Genomic DNA, 20,075 nt, shown 5'->3' with positions numbered 1-20,075 from the left:
GGTTAGCCGCAAACCTGCAATGCTCCTGTCTTAGCTTCCCAAGCACTGGGATTACAAGCGTGTGCCACCACGCGGGGCTCAGGAGAGAAGAATTTCTGAAGCTGTGGATTATACAGGTTAAACATCTCTTGTCTAAAGTGCCTGGGACAAGAAATGTTTCAGGTTTCAGTTTTTGGAATATTTGCAGAGACTTTAACCAGACAAGCACCTCTAGTTCTTGAAGTTCTGAAATCCTCCAAATTATGAAATGAAAAAAAATGAAATGTTATGAGTATTGGACATGACACTCAAAACGTTTCAGATTTTGGATTTCATACTAAGAATGTTCAACTTCCATCAGTAAAAATACCGACAGTCTCAAGATACCTAAGATAAAGAATTATCCTAACATGAAAACGGGAGGGTGGAAAAGGGACAATGGGTATAAAAAGACCTTGGCAGGGAAGGAAAAGGAGGAGAAGAGAAAAATACTACTTACTAAGTGCAAACTATTTGCTAGGTGCTATACTATACTACCACACAGACTGCTTATTAAACTACTGTAGGTACATAAGAAAGACATGTTACCTTAATTTTATAAATGCGGTAACTAGAGCCCAGAGAAAGCCAGTCCCTTACACAAAGTCTACACAGCTAGAAAGCAGCAGATCTAGGTTTAAAGCAAAGCTACTAACGCTATACATAGGCCACGCCTTTGCATGCTCATGTTCAAACTACTAAGCTTAAACAGAACGTTATACTCTGTGCAGATGGCATTTATACTTGGCTTAAGATTTCTTCTAAGAATCCTACTAATGTAACACAGGCCCAAAGTATGCAATTATGTCTTTCTCTGAGTAACTGAACATTAGGCCTTCCTTTGTCAAATAATGATAATCTGTTTTTGTTGTTGTTGTTGTACTGGGGATTGAACCAGGAGAACTGTATCTCTGAACTTCACTCCCCACCCCAATTTTTGTTATTTTAAAACAAGGTCTAAGTTGCAGAGGGCCCCATAAGTAGCTGAGGCTGGCCATGAACCTGCCACACTCCCATCTCAGCCTCCCACTTACTGGGATTATAAATGAGTGCCACCACACCCGGCTAATAACCTGATTTGACTATTAAGAAATTTAATAGTGATATACTTTCAAACATGAGAAAACTTCTTAGAAGACTCAGAAGAGAAGAAAGTTAATTTAGAAGTGGACTTTTAAAAAAAGGACATTTTTTTCTTTTTTTTTTTTTTTTGGTGGTACTGGGGGTGGAACCCCGGGGCTTTCTAGCTCCGGGCTATACTCCCAAACCTTTTTTATATTTTATTTGGAAACAGGGTCTCACTAAGTTGCTGAGAGCCTCACTAAGTATCTGAGGCTGGCTTTGAACCTGTGCGATCCTCCTGTCTCAGCCTCCCAAGCGCTGAGATTACAAGCGTGCGCCACCACTCCCGGCAAAAAAGGACATTTTCTTAAAAAACAAAATTGCTATGTTGTCTGTTTTGGATGAAAGTGTCCTGGATAAAGAACACATACTGATTTAGAGTGAATCACCCTGTCCAGAATTCCACAGTTCATGTGAATACCACACAACTTGATGAGGTCACACTGGTTAACCAACACAGCATGCCTCAAGATGAAGTAAATTTAAAAAAAGAAGGAAAAGAGCCTACCGTAAGCTAGGGTCTGAGCTGCCTAAATTAAGTAATGCAATATTGAGCAGTGTCCCAGGGACATCTTTTGGCCGTATCTTGGTATGCTGGGGGATGGAGTCAGGCTGCGACAGCTCCCAGCGGGTCCGGATGTGAATGATGGACTGGACGATGGCGTCACACTCCTGGTGCATGAAGGTGAGCGGCGTGCCCTGGTTGGCAATGGTTAAGGTGAACTGGTTCTCATCCACAAGGCAGATCTCTTCAATTTCCGAGGCATAATAGATGTCATTGAGAAAGACTGACTGCCCTAGGACTTTTGTTCTCTCTGCTGACGTTACTTGAACAGCAGTAGAACCGACCTGGAGAGCGGCGTGGAGGAAATGGAGTAAAGAAGAATTCAATCCCATTACGTAAAATTCACAGGGACTCCCAAACCAGCCAGCCCGCCTCTAGCCACGTGCTGGGTTTGCCATTTAAGGAGGCATTTCTACCACTATGTATTCAAATGGCTCCATTAATTATAGTGATCAATGCTGACCAAAAAAACCCCAAAAAAACCAAAAACTAAAAACGTTAGAAAAAACTAAATTTTGCTTTTAAAATAGGTCAAGAATCCTAAAGATAAGCACTGATTTCATCCTAAAGGTTTGTGTTCTACACTCTGCAAAAACTGTGTCCTAATCAGGAAAAACCTCAGTAGGTAGCTTCCAGTCTGCACGCATTCCTACACTCTGATGTAGAGAGAGCCAAGCACCCTCTCTCCCCAGCCTTCTTCTGCCCCTGTCCCAACCTGGGTTGAGTGTACAGCTCTTGGATCTCCGCGGGGACTTCAGCGAGAGAGAATCCTGGGCTCTCCACATCTGGACTGACTTAGCGTATGCCGTACGACTATGAGGACACGTGGGAGGCCAGGATGTAGACTGGCTAGCCAAGAAAGGCAGCGAGTCCTTCAGAGACACACAGGAAAACTTACCTTGATAGAGACTTTGGTGTCTTTGTGCGCGAGCTTGAGAGCATTGTGGAACACCTTCAGGTCCTCTTCCAGGGCCAGCGTGGCCGCGGGCAGTTTCTGCTGCTCGTGTTCGATGTGCTCAGCCAGCTTCCCGGGACAGTCTATGAAAATGAGCCTTTTGCTGCCTTTGAGGCCAGTCAGCAGCCGCTCGTGATACTTGGTGTATTCTCTGACCCAGGAGTTGCAGTTATAGATATAGACGGCAGAGACATTGTCATAGGCAAAGCCAGGAAACACCACGAACCATTTGGAGAGGAAGTCCGTTTTAAAGCGGTTGCTAGGCCCAGTGTGGGTAAGGTCCACTACAATTTCATATGGCTTTGCATAATATGGCTTTAGAGTCAGTAGGACATGGTAGATCAGTAAGTCACCATTGATTTGACCAGTTTTAAACCTAAGCAAGACGACAAAAGAAGACATAGATTATGAACAGAGTCTGAATAAATGTACACATACTGTGTTTTTTCTTTATATCACTTTTTTACTTTGTGGTTAGATTTTTAGAAAAGACGGCAATAGATATTCACATCCTGAATTCTGTTTTAAGTCAGCTTTCCTGCTGGGTGTGGGGACACACACCTGTACCCCAGTACTTGGAGGCTGGGACAGGAGCACTGCAGGTTTGAAGCCAGCTTCAGCAACTCAGTGAGGCTGTCAGCAACTTAATGAGATGCTATTTAAAAATCAACAACCAGGGTTGGGGGTATAGCTCTGAGGTAGAATGCCCCTGGGTTCAATCCCCAGTGCCATAAAAAACAAAAATAAAAATAAGAGGAGAAAGAGGAGGAGGATGAGAAGAAAAGGAAGTCGGGCACAATGGCACATGCCTGTAATCCTATTACTTGGGAGGCTGAGACAGGAAGGTTGCAGATTCAAGATCACTCTCAGCAATTTAGTGAGCCCTTGTTTCAAAATAAAAAATAATATTGGTCTTGGGGTGTGGCTTGGAGGTCAAGTGCCCCTGCATTTAGGGGGTGGAGGAAGGACACGGGTTTTCTTCAGACACTGAGAAATAAGGGTATAGTAAAAGGAAAGATAAAAATCTCCAACTTAAAACTTTGGGACATCAATAGTAAGTCTGCCCACCAATCAAGGGCACAGTGGGTACTGGTTGGTGTCTCTGGGCCCACCTGACTTCCCAGGCTAACAGTGTGGGTCTCTGCAAGGAATACACTAAGCTCCAACCAATACATTCATCCCACATGACCGCAGACTAGCCCAGCAACAAACACAAGGCTCAAACCAGGATGCTGGCCAGAGGCGTGACTGAGGGGGTAGCTCTGATTGCTGAGATTGAGACTTTCCTCTTTCTGATCTTTATAAGCAAGAAAACACACAGTCCTGGGAAATGCTAGCCCACAGCAGGGACATGGAGGAAAAGCCTGCTTAAAAACTGAAGAGAGCCCGGTGTGGTGGCGCAGTCTGTAATCTCAGCGCTTCAGAGGCTGAAAGAGGAAGATCCTAGTTCAGGACAGCCTCAACAATGTAGCAACCTAGGGAGAGATTGTTTCAAAATAAAGATAAAATAGGGCAGGATGTGTAGCTGGGAGGTAGAATGCCCCTGAGTTTAATCTCCAGTACCCCCCTTCAAAAAACCCTGAAGAGTAAGAACTAAGAAATAAAGAAACTGGGGCCTTGGCCATATCATTTGAGTCCTAAAGTCTCTCCTGAAATCAAATTTATCCCTGGAGTATTTAACTGTGTAAGCCAATAGATGCCATTTTTTATTATACCATATTAAGTTGTTTAAAATGCAGAGAACACTAATCAGTATGAGTTCCGTGGTGAGAAAGCCGTGGAGAACATGACACTAGAATTTCAAATCCAAACGACCTACATTAACTCAGGCCTACTATTTTCTATACGTAATAACTTTGGTGACAGTAGTGTGTAGTTAAGACCAGTATCTTCTCAGAGTTTTTAATCTTATTGAGAGGAAAGAAAGATGACAAGTTAATTGATTTTAAAACAAACTTTTTCAAAATAAAAGATTCAGATTGATCATCCTGACTTCAAAAACCTGAAATTCAAAATGTTCCAAAATCTGAAGCTTTTTGAGCACCAACCTGACTCTACAAGTGGAAAGTTTACACCTGACCTCATTGTGATAGGTCACAGTTAAGCCACATGCACATTAAAAATAATGCATAGCCGGGCGTGGTGGCGCACACTTGTAATCCCTGCACTTGGGAGGCTGAGACAGGAGGATCGCACAGGTTCGAAGCCAGCCTCAGCTACTTAGTGAAGCCCTTTGAAACTCAGTGAGACCTTGTTTCCAAATAAAATAGAAAATAGGTCTGGGAGTATAGCGCGGAGGTAGAAAGCCTCTGGGTTCTACCTCCAGTACCAAAAAGAAAAAAAGAAGCATAAAATACTTTGGGGAATGTACATAAGGTATATACATATATGAATATAAATTCTGTGCTTGGACTTAGTCCTCATCCCCCAGAAATCTCATTATGTGTATTAATTATTTAAAAAATAAAAACTACTTGAATCCAAAACACTTCTGACCCCAAGCATTTTGAACAGGGGATACGGTACATTCAACCTATATAATATAGTACATAATCACTTATTCAAAGGAACGACAAGAGAAAAATACTGCTGCTGAGTTTAAGAGAGACGAATACCGACTGTGCATTACGGAAGAGCTGCAGAGAAGATGCAGGAGACTCAGCTAAGAATTTAGAACTCACAAGAGGAGTGATCACACAGGCCTCACAGAGAGGAAAAGCGGAAAAAAGCAGGCAACTCAGTGTGTTGCAAATATATCTAGTTTAATTGGAATGGAGTATTAATGTGGTGAAGTTTTGAGAGATACAGCTCAATAAATAAAAGCCAAATTATCGCTGGGCATGGTGGCACACGCTTGTAATCCCAGCATTTGGGAGGCTGAGACTGGAGGATCGCGGTTCGCGGACAGCCTCAGCTACTTAGCGAGGCCCTCTGCAACTAAGTGAGACCCTGTTTCAAAATAAAGAATAAAACACTGGACAGGGGGTGTAGCTCGGAGGTCAAATGCCTCTGGGTTCCATCCTCAGACCCACAAAATAAAATAAAATAAAAGCCAATTATTAAGGGACCATAAATATTCAACTAAGGGGCTAAGAGTATTGTGAATACCTTCACAAATTGCCATAGTATTATGTAAACTGTCTCCTTCTCTAGTTCTCCTCCATTTTCCCCTCCCTAATTCTCACTCCTAACCCCCTTCAACTACTCTACAGATCATTGTATTATTATTATTATTATTATTATTATTATTATTATTATTTTGTTGGTATTGGAGATGGAACCCAGGGACCTTCTACCTCCGGGCTATACTCCCAGACCTTTTTATACTTTATTTGGTAACAGGGTCTCACTAAGTTGCTGAGAGCCTCACTAAGTAGCTGAGGCTGGCTTTGAACCTGCGCCATCCTCCTGTCTCAGCCTCCACACCTGGCTTGTATTTGTATTATTTAAAGACCTTTATGTTTCTTATTTTCTCTTTAGCTTCCACATATGAGAGAAAACATACCACCCATGACTTTCTGGGACTGATTTCACTTAACATTATCCAGTTCCATCCATTTTCCTGCAAATGACATCATTTTATTCTTTTTTATGGCTCAACAAAATCCCATTGTGTGTACATATCCCATTTTATTTATTCATTCATCTATAAATGGACAGCTGAGTTGGTTCCAAAATTTGGCTACTGAAAATCATGCTGCTATAAACATGGGTTTGCTTGTATCACTATAGCATTCTTTCTTTCTTTCTTTCTTTCTTTCTTTCTTTCTTTCTTTCTTTCTTTCTTTCTTTCTTGGTACTGAGGATTGAACTCGGGGCTACACCACCCCCAGCCTCATTTTTATTTATCTTTTGCAATTACATTTTATTCCGTATCTAAAAAGTACAGATTTTGTGGCAACTTACACATTTTTACTGTAATAATAATCTGATACTTTAACCCAGCCTCATTTTTCAATTTTTATTTTGAAACAGGGTCTCGTTAGGTGGATGAGAGTCTCACTACTTGCTGAGGCTGTCCGCTCACCTGTGATCCTCTTGTCTCAGCCTCCCCAGTCCGGGGATTACGAGCGTGCACCACTCTGCTTACCTTTGTATTCTGACTTCAGTTCTTTACAAAGATGCCAAAGAGTCGTATAGATGGGTTATATGATAGTTCCATTTCTAGTCTTTTGAGAAACCTTCAAACTGATTTCTATAATACTTGTTTACAATCCCACCAACAGTACATCAGAGCTGCTTTCCCCCATATCCCCATTAATATCTGTTGTTGTTTTTGTTATTTTGTGTTCCTGGGAACAGAACCCAGGGGCACTGCACCTCCAAGCTACACCCCCAGCCCTATTTTGTAGTCTTTTTATTTTTGAAACAGGGTCTCACTAAGTTACAGAGGGCCTCGCTAAGTAGCTGAGGCTGTCGGCAAATCTGAGATCCTCCTGTCTCAGCCTCCCAAGTACTGGGATTATAAGCGTGCGTCACCACGCCGCTCTGTTAGGCTCTGTTATTGTCTGTATTCTTGGTAGTTGCCATTCTAACTGGAGTAAAGTGAAATCTGAGTGTAGTTTTTATTTTCGTATGTTAGTGTCTCTTGTTTTTAAACAACTTTTTTATCTGATCTTTGTGTGCACAAATATCATTGTTGAAAATATCAGAGGGTTTATTCAGAGGAGCAATAAATAGTTATAAAAGAGTTGGGACTAGCAAAGAGGATACTGCGGTAGTCTGGAAATGACCTAAAACACTACGATAACAATAAAAATAGGAAGGAGAAAATCAACCCAGGAACATGATCCAGTCTAATCAAGACTGGAAAGCAATGAAAAGCACCTGCTGTAGACCACGCCGTGAGAGGACAAAGAAGGCTACTACCGTAAGACAAACAAGGAGACCACGAGGGGCAGCCACCTAAGGAGAAATAAGGGCCACTTTAGACGTGTTAGACTGAGGTAACGACAGGACATTGGGGGGGGGGGAGAATCCTATATCACACAAAAGCATTTTCTGCTCTATAGTCTAAGTTTACTAGACATTTTCTCAAATCACTGTTGAAGTTTCCATTTGAAATGTCAGATATTTGTATCATTTTTATTATCTGACAAATCCCCCAAGAACGCTAAACTCATGTTTTCAAATCTACATTAACAAATAAAAAATTTAGAGAAGATTTTGATGCTACATTAAAGTGTCATAATTGCTACTGAATAATACAAATCACTCAAATGCAGATAGCGACTGTAATGAGCAAAAGGTCAGAGGCATGAAGTGGAAAGGCCTCCTCCCCGGGGCGGGGCCAGGCTCCACAAAGCCTCCTGTCATGCCAGCGGCAGCTAGACAAATTGGAGGGCTTTTTCTCCTGTGACATGTGCTTCGGTTGCAGCGGAAAGGAAATGTGTCATCTGTGGTTTGGTTTTAAAAGTGGAAAGCTAGCTGTACATGTCCTTCTTTACTGCAGATGTACTCTAAGTCTCGCAGTCGTCAATTCTTTTCTACTTTAAATAAGAAGACAAGAAGTGATTTATTAAAATCACATTATAATCAGATTTTGACCAAGCACTTTGTAAGGTAGGTCATGTATGTGGCTTTAATGACTTTTAACTTACAACTTTGTTCGACTGAGTATTTGAGGAAGTGCTTTGAAAGAGTACGGAAGAATCTCACTAACAAAATAGAATCATAAGTGGTTGAGAAGGTATTTTTTCTGGTCTGTTATGTAAAATTATGTAAATGTACAAGTTAGAAATTGAACGACTGTTAACATGGAATTCTATTTAGGATTAAGAAAGATCTAAGTCTGGCTTCCACAAGTGATTTGCAAAGGATTATTGGTTATTTTAAAAACTTAAAAAATGATTTCTCATTATTAATGCTTAGGCATAAAGTTGGTTGAGAATGGCTAGAGATTAGAAAAAACCTTTTGATAACACAACCTCGCCTCAGCACAAATCAGAGATGCAGAAATATCCTTGATCCTCAGGCATTGGTAAGGGCAGAAGAAAGTCTCACTTTGTCATCAGTTTGTTTATTTGGGCATGGCAGTGCATCTGGCTGAGGACAATCAACAGCGGGCCTATTATCTGTCCCGTGGTACGCAATGCCCAAATGCGTATGAATGCTATGATGTATACGGCACTGCTAACAAGCTAATTCGACAAGAAAAACCCCCTTTAAATCATTTTAGCATCTAAGTCTGAAGTCTAACTTAGTGTAAAAAGGTGGAAATTACTTGCTAACTCTCTTCCGTGAAAGAATTGTAAAGTCTCCAAGGACTAACATCATTCCACTTAAAAACCGAAGCCGAACAATATTAGGGAAAAAAAAAAGAAAAGAAAAGAAAAAAGAGTGCTGGGCGTGGTGGTACATGCCTGTAGTCCCAGTACTTGGGAAGCTGAGGTGGGAGGATTGCAGGGTCCAGGCCAGTGCGAAGTAACTTAGCAAAGCCCAGATTCAAAATGAAAGATGAAGAGGGATGGAAGTGTAACTCAGAAGCAGAATGTCCCTGGGTTCAATTTCCAGTAACACACACATGCACATATGTGTGCAGATGCACACACACAAGTCAGTGCATGGCATCTTCCACTGTCTATTAAGATCATAATTCAAAAAGTGATCTTGGTCAGGTGTAATAGCACATGCCTCTAATCCCAGTATTTGGGAGGCCGAGATAGGAGGGTTGTGCATTTGAGGTTCTAGTGAGACTCTCAGCAACCTATTGAGACCCAGTTTAAAAAAGAAGAGTAATCTTGATCCTAGAACAATTAATAAAGTTTTTTTTTTTAATTTTTTCTGGGGGGTGGTGGTGCTGGAGACTGAAGCCAGGGGCATTTTACCTCCAAGCTACAGCCCCAGACTGATTTTTTATTCTTTATTTTGTGACAGGGTCTCGCTAAGTTGAGGAAAGCCTCACTAAGTGGCTAAGGCTGGTCTCGCACCTGTGATCCTTCTGTCTCAGCCTCCCAAGTAAGGGATCACAAGCGTGCACCACTACGCCTGGCTGATAATGCCAGATTTTTAGGCTGAGAAAACATGCATGCCCTTGCTTTTAGGAAGCCCCAGTAAGTTAGCAGAAATGCAGGTGAAAATAGAGAGCCACCATCACAAAACTGCTTTCACAAATACTGGGACTAGAGTCCTTAGTACTACTTTATCCTACGTATCAAGATAGACACCCACAACGGAAAAAGGAACACTGAGCTCCTATTTGAAGTCCATTTTCTTTTGGTTTCTACCAAACTTTTCTGCTCTCCCTCCCCCAAAAAATTCGCTTGCATTTTCTTTTCATACATGAAGCAAAACATTTGAGGCCACGTTCTCCTTTACTGCAAAGACTGGTGACATGTTACTTGGTGGGTAGGGAGTTTCAGCAAAAACGATCCTTAATTTTTTTTTTAATTAAAAGAGGAATCAAAAAAAGTAAAAGCAGAAGTATCTCATTCAAAGCTGAAGTCTAGCATGCTTACAAGAGAGAAAAATTTGTAAAGCCATGGTATTCAGTTTAAAGTTATATATAGATATTTGTAATGCCAATGAGTAGTACCTAGAAGTATAACAGAAATAAAAATGCTTCCTTTATTCATAGTATAAGAAAAACAGACCATTCAGTGAGGAAGGGACTCAACAGCGGTGTCAGGCATAAGCCTGTAGTTTGCTCATGGCATCTCAACTATCTGTCTTCCAGCCGTGATCACCAAAGCCAGGAGCCACTATTCTTTCACAAAGTCACCAGTGGCACTGCTGTTCCGACAGACTGCCGGTCTACGCGGACATGGGACACACGGGACGCTACCTGCATCTCGCCTTTCTGATGTCAACAGCTTTTTCTTTGCCTCCTGGCACAGAAGCAAACTCTCTGTATTTGTGGACTAACAAATATGTTAACTCGGATTCAGTTATTCAAAACAACACCGGCAGATACCAAAATGAAAACGCGCACACAAACCCTGCAACTCCAGAAGTGGCTTACAAAGTTAATCCTACAAATACGCCTGAAATAGTCACATCATCTCACACCGTCTCTTTAACTCCTAAGTCAGAACGGGAGTTTTATTCGCCCTCTGTCGTTGGGTACAGTTCTCCAACAGCAGAAAGCATTGAAAATACAAGCAAAAGCCATGGTGACGTTTTTAAAAAGGATGCCTGTGAGGAAAACAACAAGAACATGGCGGTGTTGATTTGCTTAATTATAATCGCAGTGCTTTTCCTGGTCTGTACCCTTCTCTTTCTATCAACTGTAGTATTGGCAAACAAAGTCTCGTCTCTCAGAAGATCGAAACAAGCGGGCAAGCGCCAGCCCAGAACCAATGGTGACTTTCTGGCAAGCAGCGGGCTCTGGCCTGCCGATTCAGACACTTGGAAAAGAGCGAAGCAACTCACAGGGCCCAACCTCATGATGCAATCTGCTGGAGTGCTCACTGCAGCAAGGCAAAGAAAAGATGAAGGAGGAACCGAAACACTTACCAACTAACAGATGCCAAAGAAAAGGAAAATGCAAAGTAGTCACAAGAAAGGCTACGGCGCGGGGCAAAATGCAGTCAGTCAGTCTTTAATGCCAATGCATTTGGTCAGATGACCTAAAATTTGACAGGCAATGAGACGGGAGATGTACACCTGTTTACTTAATTAATGAACGTGTGTATTTCTGTTTGGCACTGAATATTTTAAAAGCAAATAAAACAACCAAGTATTTGGGTAGAGTTTAAAAGTTAAGTTGAGGAAACTGATTAAGAAAAATAGAATTAAATAAATATTCCCTATTCAGTGATAGCAGTTAGAAGATTTTTGTCTGAATGTAATTAACTCCGCAGTTTTAGTACGTCGTCAGAGCCAAGCATATGCTTCAATGTCTAACAGGAGTTAAATTTCTAATGTGTAAAGTTGAAACTGTGTGCTTTAAGGGTGCCTTCTTTGCTGGATGGAGCGGAATCCATACCAGCTCACACAGCACAACTTATTTTAGGCTACATGCTTACATCTTTACATATGGCACACATACACTTTTCTACTAAAAATATCAAATTAAAAATTTTATATAATAAATTAAGATTCATCAGAATAAAACTAGAACTATATATTTGTATTTGCTTGTCTTAGGAAAAACATTGTAAAGATGAATTAGAAATATGCACAATTAAAATAGATGAGCATAAAGTATGTTTTACTATTTAAGAGTAAGATCCATCTTTTCTATAAATACTGCTTACTGGAACATTAATAACAAATATCCTAAGAGTAGTTAACATTTGGATGTCAAGGATACCAAGTGCCTTAATAAGTGACTTACTTTATTTCAGTAATGGAGGTTGAACCCAAGGTATTTTACATTCCAACTGCACCTCCACTGCGATGCTGCTGCCTCAGCCTCCCAAGTGCTGGGATTACAAGTATGTGCCACTACACCTGGCTCCGGTTTTATTTTTAATTTGCCAATGGGACGTGAGCAAAGGAAAGGGTGTGTGTGTGTGTGTGTGTGTGTGTGTGTGTGTGTGTGTGTGTCTGCCTGCGGGTGAGGTTTGGAAAACAGGGAGAAAAATAATGACATATATTCAAGTCAAGACCTCCATATTTAATGAAATATATTAAAATAATTGATTTCAGATACTTTTCAAGTATCTCCTGAAACTGACAGAGGGCAGGCATACCAATTAAAGATGTGGTTATATTTTTAAAACTCTCATCCCTTCATATGTATTTATTCTGTGCAATATGCTAGCCATCTGAGAAAATATTTTATATTTTTTTTCTGAGTATGACCACAATCTTACTCTCTCTTCCTTTATATCATTTTTTGTGGAACTAGGGATGGAACCCAGGAACATATTATCTCTGAGCTCCAGGCTTATTTATTTATTTATTTATTTATTTATTTATTTATGTGTGTGGTGCTTGGGATGAAATCCAGGGGCCTTCTACCTCCAGGCTACACTCCCAGACCTATTTTATATTTTATTTGGAAACAGGGTCTCACTAAGTTGCTGAGAGCCTCACTAAGTAGCTGAGGCTGGCTTCGAACCTGTGTGACCCTCCTGTCTCAGCCTCCCAAGTACTGGGATTACAAGCGTGCGCCACCATGCCCGGCTCCTATTTTATTTTTACTTTGAAACAGGATCTCACTACTTGCTGAGGCTGTTCTTGAACCTATAATTCTGTCTTAGCTTCCCAAGCACTGAGATTATAGGTGTGTGCCACCATGCCAGGCTTACTTTCCCTTCTTGACTAGTAATTTTTATCCTGGCTACATAAGAGAACCACATAAAGAGTATTTTTTTAAATGCCCTCCTTCTGTTTTAATTATTTAGAATAGATAAATTTCAGTCATTGGTAATGTTTATATAACTCCATAGATGCAGCTTTTGACATCAAATTCACTTTTTACAAGCTGCATGGCTCCATATCAACTCTATTATCAATTTGTAAAAAAAAAAAAAAAAAAAAAGTCCATTCTGTAAAATAAAGCATAAATAGCTGGGCATGGTGGTACATACTTGTAATCCCAGCATTTGAGAGGCAGAGACAGGAGGATCGTGGTTTGTGGACAGCCTCAGATATTTAGTGAGACCCTTTGTGACTCAGTGAGACCCTGTTTCAAAATAAATAAATAAATAAATAAATAAATAAATAAATAAATAATAGAAATAGGGCTGGGGGTGTAACTTGGAGGTAGACTGCCTCTGGGTTCAATCCCCAATACTGCAAAAAAAAAAAAAAAATCCACATGAAGAAATAAAGCATAACTGTATTATTCTAGGTTAAGCTAATGGTCAACAAAGTAAAAAGGAATGCATGAGAATATTGATTCCAGTCTTATTGACATCAGGTTATATTTTGAGGATAAATGATTATGGGCAGAATTCCCATTTTATACAAACTAAATTTTGAGGTTGTACATCAGAATGCATAGTAACACCCAAAGTTCTCCTTGAATGAATCAGTTATAATACTGTCAGAGGAAATTAAAACAAATATCGTCTTCATAAATATAAGAAGTTAACTAGGAGCTGGGCATGGTGGTGCACACTTGTAATCCCGGCATTCGGGAGGCTGAGACAGGAGGATCCCGATTCGTGAACAGCCTCAGCTACTTAGTGAGGCCCTCCACAACTTAGTGAGATCCTGTTTCAAAATAAAGAATAAAAAATAGGGCTGGGGATGTAGATCGGAGGCAGAACGCCCCTGGGTTCCATTCCCAGTACCGCAAGAAAAAAAAAAAAAAGTTAACTAGGAGAGTCGGGTGTGGTGGCACATGCTTGTAATCCCAGTACTTGGGAGACTGAGTCAGAAGGGTCACAGATTCAAAGCCAGCCTAGGCAATGTAGTGAGGCTCTCAGAAATCTAATGAAACCCTGTTTCCAAATAAAGAAGAAATAAAGTCAGGCTAGGGGCGTGGCTTGGAGGTAGACAGCCTCTAGGTCCAATCCCTAGTACCCCCACCCACCCCAAAAAAGTGAAGATTTTTAAGCCAGGTGTGGTAGTGCATGCTTGTAATTCCTGTACTTGGGAGGCTGAGATAGGAGGATCATAGGTTTGTGGCCAGTCTCAGCTACTTAGGCCCTTTTCAACTCAGTGAGACTCTGTTTCAAAATAGAAAAAAAAAAAAATAGGGCTGGGGGTGTAGCTCAGAGGTAGAATGCCCCTAAGGTTCAATCCTCAGTAATGAAAAGAAAAAAGAAAAAAAAAAAGTTCACTAGAAAACTTCTCTCATATTCAACATACAGGTGAAATATTTTCTCACCAAACAAAGCTTTTTGGGGGGAGGAAGGGTATTGGGGATTTGACCCAGGGGCATTCTACCTCCGAGCTACACTTCCTGCCCTATTTTTTATTCTTTATTTTGAAACAGGGTCTCACTAAGTTGTGGAGGGCCTCACTAAGTAGCTGAGACTGTCTGTGAACCACGATCCTCCTGTTTCAGCCTCCCGAATGCTGGGATTACAAGCGTGCGCACCACCATGCCCGGCCAAAAAAAGCTTTTACATAACTGCAGGAATAGCTAAACCTATCACTTACTACCTTGGCTACTAAACACACATCCTCAGAATCATTCAATGATACTTCACAAAAAAACAGAAGTAATTTCTTTCCAAACTTGATAGGTACTTAAAGATGTCAGGTAAGGTAACTTTGACTTCAAAATGTATAGGTTATTTTTTAACAAAAACACTTTCATTTTCTACCCTTGGGATTATAGTTCCTCAACTTAATTCAGGGATTTAAAAACAGTGAATCAAGCTGGGCGTGGCGGCGAACGCGTGTAATCCCAACATTTGGGAGGCTGAGACAGGAGGATCACGGTTAGCGGACAGCCTCAGCTACTATCTAGTGAGGCCCATTACAACTCAGACTCTGTTTCAAAATAAAGAATAAAATATAGAGCTGGGGATGTAGCTCAGAGGTAGAATGCCCTGGGTTCCATCCCCAGTACTAAGTAAGTAAGTAAGTAAGTTAAGTAAGTAAAGTAAATAAGTAAATCAAGCCAGGCATGGTAGCATATATCTGTAATCCCAGTACTTGAGTCTGAGATGGGAGTAACACAGGTTCCAAGCTAGCCTCAGCAACTCAGCAAGCTCTTGTTTAAAGGTTTAAAGTATTTAACTCTGCGGTAGAATATCCCTGGAGTGGTTCAATCCCCAGTACTACCAAAAAAAAAAAAAAAAAAAAAAAAAAAAAAAAAAAAAAATCAAAAGCTTCCTAACAGCCGGGCGTGGTGGCGCTCACTTGTAATCCCAGCATTCGGGAGGCTCAGACAGGAGGATCGCAGTTTGTGGGCAGCCTCAGCCACTTAGTGAGGCCCTCTGCAACTCAGTGAGACCCTGTTTCAAAATAAAGAATAAAAAATAGGGCTAGGGGTGTCACTCAGAGGTAGAATGCCCCTGGGTTCAATCCCCAGTACCGAAAAAAAAAGAAGGAAAAAAAAAAAAAAGGCAAGGCTGAACCTTGGGTGCAGATTTCCCAGTACAGCCTCCTAAGGGAGAGAGGGAAGGGGAATTGGTTGCTTTGTAACATTTTTTATTTTGGTATTCTTTTTGTACCAAGTTATAAGTATCCTTAAGTTTAAGAACCAGATCATAATCATCTGTTTTCTTCTGCAGTGACCAGGGGGAAGGGGGAAAGTAGAGCATGATTTAGTGTTTATCATCCCTACTATAGTATGCAAGGCACGCTACAGTTCTGTGATTCCATAATAAACTTATAAATTAGGAATGACGATCTCCATTTTTCAGATGAGAAAGAGGCTAGACTGTGGCGTGCCCAAAGAAATTTTCATTTTGACAGAAGATTCATACTGCACCTGCCCAGCATGCATGAGGGCCTGGAGTCAACCCCGACCACTGAAGGGAAAACATATTTGGTGAAAATGGTTTAATTACGCTTTACCAGGGCTTTGCCTATATTATCAATGAGGAAATAACGTTTACTGGGCACCTGTGTGAGAGATATTTATAGATGTTGTCATATTTAACTTTCACAATAACCCAATAAGGGAAATATTTCTTCCCAGAAGGAAATGGTGACTCAGAAGAGCAGTGACTTGTCTAAGGTCAAACTACAGAAGCAAACACAGTGCACCATTTACTTCTTGTTCTGTTGTTGTTTTGGTTTTTTTGTGGTCCTGGATATGAACCCAGGGGCATAAACAGGGTCTCTCTCAATAGGCTGCTGAGGTTAGTCTTTTTTTTTTTTTTAACAGTACTGGGGATGGAACCCAGGGGCATTCTATCTTCAAGCTATACTCCCGCCCTATTTTTTATTCTTTACCTTGAGATAGGGCCTCACTCAGTAGCTGAGGCTGGCCTCCTGTGATCCTCCTGTCTCAGCCTCTCAAGTACTGGGATTACATTTTTTTTCTTTTTCTTTTTTTTTTTTTTTTTGGTGGTACTGGGGTTCCTGGAAGCCCTTCTTCCTCCGGGCTACACTCCCAGACCTATTTTATATTTTTGAAACAGGGTCTCTTACGCCAGCACGGCTGGCTTCGAACCTGCGCGATCCTCCTGTCTCCGCCTCCCAAGCGCGGGGATTATAAGCGTGCGCCACCACACCCGGCTGGGATTACAATTGTGTCTGTCACGCTCAGCTCCGAGGCTGGTCCTGAACCTCAAATCTTCCTGTCTTAGCCTCCCAAGTACTGAGATTACAGGTGTGCACCACCATGCCCAGCTTATTATTTACTTATTACAAAAAGAAATCTCACTATAGGTAATAACGAATTGGCAGCTTTTCCTTAAAATATATAAATTTCCCCTTTGGGCTCCATTCTAAATATTTGAATTAATAGAATCACATTAATAGAGTCTTAAATATTTACTTGCAAACATTAATTAAAAGCATTCAAATCATATAGTTCCAAACTGTTTCAAGATAAGTTCTGTGACAGTAGTACATTTCTTAGTCATTTTGTGGTTTATTGCACTTCCGGCAAGAGGTATTGATAAACTTCCTCTCTTCTAGAGAAACCATTTCAGTGTGCTCTTAGAGGACCATTTTTAATCTGAATTGAACCACCCCTTTTGCTTTCTTAGCCAAATCACCAACATGTCCTGTTAGAACAAGAATTTAGCACTCTGCAAAAGAAGTTAACAGGTAAGAAAACTTTCACACAGGCCATTTGGTTTGATTTGCTTTATATAAAATTTATTTCAAAATTAAAATATTGTTAGCAGTTTGAACTTAAATTCAACTCTTTATAGATGTCTATAACAGGTTTTTGTGGGTTTACTACATGAATTAAAAAATATTCAGTGTGGAACTTGCCTTAAAGAAAGATTTTCATCTAGGTTTTTAGAAAATAAACACTATGAAGTTTATTCAATCAAAAGGTTTGCCTTTAGTTTTATAATTAAAAGAAATAAACTATAGCTATGGCAGATAAAGCTAAAAGTTATAAATAAAATTAGATTTCATGGGCTATGACCAAATTTATAACTTATAAAATACTGTTAAAAAATTCTAACTACTGAGATTACAGGCGTGTGCCATATGCCTGGTGAGTTTCACTTTTAAAAATTCTAGGCCGGGCATGGTGGCACACGCTTGTAATCCAGTATTTGGGAGGCTGAGACAGAAGGATAAGGGTTCACGGGCAGCCTCAGCTATTTAGTGAGGCCCTTTGCAGCTCAGTGAGACCTTGTTTCAAAACAAAGAACAAAAAAATTAGGGCTGAGGGTATAGCTTGGAGGTAGAATGCCCCTGGGTTCCATCCCCGGAATCGCAAAAAAAAAAAAAAAAAAAAAAAAAATTCTAGGGGAAAATGATGTAGCTTAGTGGTAGAGTGCTGATCTAACATAAGGCCCTGGCTTCAGTTCCCACTATCCCTTGCCACACACAAATTCTAATTTGCTTTCTATAAAATTTTCATGCCCATAATATAACCTATAGGTTTAAATTATTTTTAAAGTCCCCTTCAGTTTCCAAAGTAATAATAGTTACCTTCACCTTGACTTAATTTAAAAGAAATAGATGTGGTATTCGATTATCATTATTAGGCTTTATTTTATAGAAATAAGACTTTTATATTTAAGTAATAAATGCCATGAAAATATAATTCATTTAAATGTTCCCTAAGACAAAAATGCTATGATATGATAAAAATATGTATACATGTATTTACATCATATATGTGTTTATATTGCATATTCTTACTTGAGCCTTTAGTAAAAAGTGTTAAGATACAGGAAATAAAAAATACCCACAGAATAAGCAACAGAAAACTTACTACACAAAAAAGACACTTACTTAATGTGTGAGTACCCTGGGAAACCACAAAGTAAGCTTGTTCTCTAAGTAAAAATTACAAAGAGTTTACACAGACCTGTAATTTTCAGGAATAATAAGTTCATAGTGGGTTATATCCTACTTCAATACATCATAAATACTTGTGATTTTCTCTTATAGAAATTCATTTGGGATTTCTTCTAAGTAATTATTACAGAAACTAGAAGATAAAGGTATTAATTTTTAAAGTAAGATTCATCTAAAACAGGGTTAGTCCCTAATTTAAAGCTTAAGAGTGTCTATGTTTTTAACTAATTCATATAAGTCTATTTAGAAGTAAATTACCAACTGAGTAAGTCTGAATTTGCTAAACATAAATCTGATGCCTTCAATATCCAGTCTTTAAAAGAGAACCACAAAGTTTCTAGTAAATTGTTAAATATGACAGTTTATATACTAACCATTCAAAACTCCCATAACTGTTTTTATAGAATCACAGGACTAACATGAGTTTTCTGATGGTTCTTTTCCTACCCTTTATGTAAACCTATCTCCAAAAGTTACTCCCTTCCCCACAAAACATCTCTTTCATTCATACATTTATGTATTTATTTATGTATTTATTTTTGTGGCACTGGGGATCAAACCCAGGGACACTGTATCACCCAGCTATACCCCCACGTGTTTTATATTTGTTTTGAAACAGGGTCTCTCTAGGTTGATGAAAGTCTCACTCCTTGCTGAGATTGTCCTCGAACCTGCAATTATTCTGTCTCAGCCTCCCAAGTACTAGGATTACAAGCGTGTGCCACCATGGCCAGCTCATAAAATGTTTAGATTCATAATTGTGATAGGAAATCAACACAGAATGTAATAAAAGGGAAGGGCTCTGTTTCAACACTGGCATGGTTTGTTAGCTCCACAACTTAGAGCTGAGACATTTTGCCAAGTTATTTAACTTGTCTGTGTTTTAAGTGTCCTCATCTATAAGATGAAAATACAGCTACCCAGCTCATTAAAATAGGATAATGCCTAGCATTTTTTTTGTACTCACTAAGTGGCAGCTATTATGGATAAAACAGGACCATCAAACACTACCTGCTGTAGTTCAAGATCAATTTCCCTTTCTGCTCTTCCTCAAGATAGAATTGCTATTTTAGAATTGTTATTTTCTTCCTTTGATAGTTTCAAAACTACACTAGTTGGAGATAATACTATTAAGTTGTAATCTATTGTGTTTGTACTATAATTGACATATCAAAATAACTATACTATAAATATGAGTGTGTGTGTGTGTGTGTGTGTGTGTGTGTGTGTGTGTGTGTGTGTGTGTTGCTGGGGATTTAACCAAGGGGCATTCTCTGAGCTACACCCCCAGCCCTATTTTGTACTTTTTATTTTTAAACAGGATCTCATTAAGTTGCAGAGGGCCTGATGAAGTAGCTGAGGCTGCCTGCAAACCCATAATCCTCCTCAGCCTCCCAAGTACTGGAATTACAAGTGTGTGCCACCACGCCCAGCTAGAGATGACTTTTTTTGATATAGCTATCTACACCTGCCCTCCTGTCTTGTGTATGTTCTCCAACTCTCTCTTATTTTACTTTATTTTTGCGGTACTGGAGATGGAACCCAGGGGCATTCTACCTCTGAGCTACTGGTTTTTATTCTTTATTTTGAAACAGGGTTTCACTGAGTTGCAAAGGGCCTCGCTAA

At 40.0% G+C, this 20,075-nt stretch overlaps 2 protein-coding genes across 2 annotated transcripts in view; one reads left to right on the top strand and one right to left on the bottom strand.

Annotated features, from left to right (window-relative positions):
* The window catches only part of NF1 (neurofibromin 1), a gene marked incomplete at both ends in the record, with an annotated part of 286,281 nt that overhangs the window by 51,565 nt on the left and 214,641 nt on the right, over positions 1-20,075 (bottom strand). The window contains 2 exon segments of the mRNA XM_080712594.1: positions 1,649-1,989; positions 2,604-3,036. Coding sequence (XP_080568720.1) covers positions 1,649-1,989; positions 2,604-3,036 — 774 coding nt within the window.
* Positions 10,423-11,186, top strand: EVI2A (ecotropic viral integration site 2A; the record flags this gene model as incomplete). Its single annotated transcript, XM_080713692.1, has 1 exon — positions 10,423-11,186. The coding sequence occupies one exon, from the start codon at positions 10,423-10,425 to the stop codon at positions 11,119-11,121; it is 699 nt and encodes a 232-aa protein (XP_080569818.1). The 3' UTR covers positions 11,122-11,186.

The sequence above is a fragment of the Muscardinus avellanarius genome, assembly GCF_963383645.1.
Source record: "Muscardinus avellanarius genome assembly, chromosome: 16".
Classification (NCBI taxonomy): domain Eukaryota; kingdom Metazoa; phylum Chordata; class Mammalia; order Rodentia; family Gliridae; genus Muscardinus; species Muscardinus avellanarius.
The sequence above is the reverse complement of the archived record's forward strand: the minus strand, read 5'-3'. Positions and strand labels throughout refer to the sequence as shown.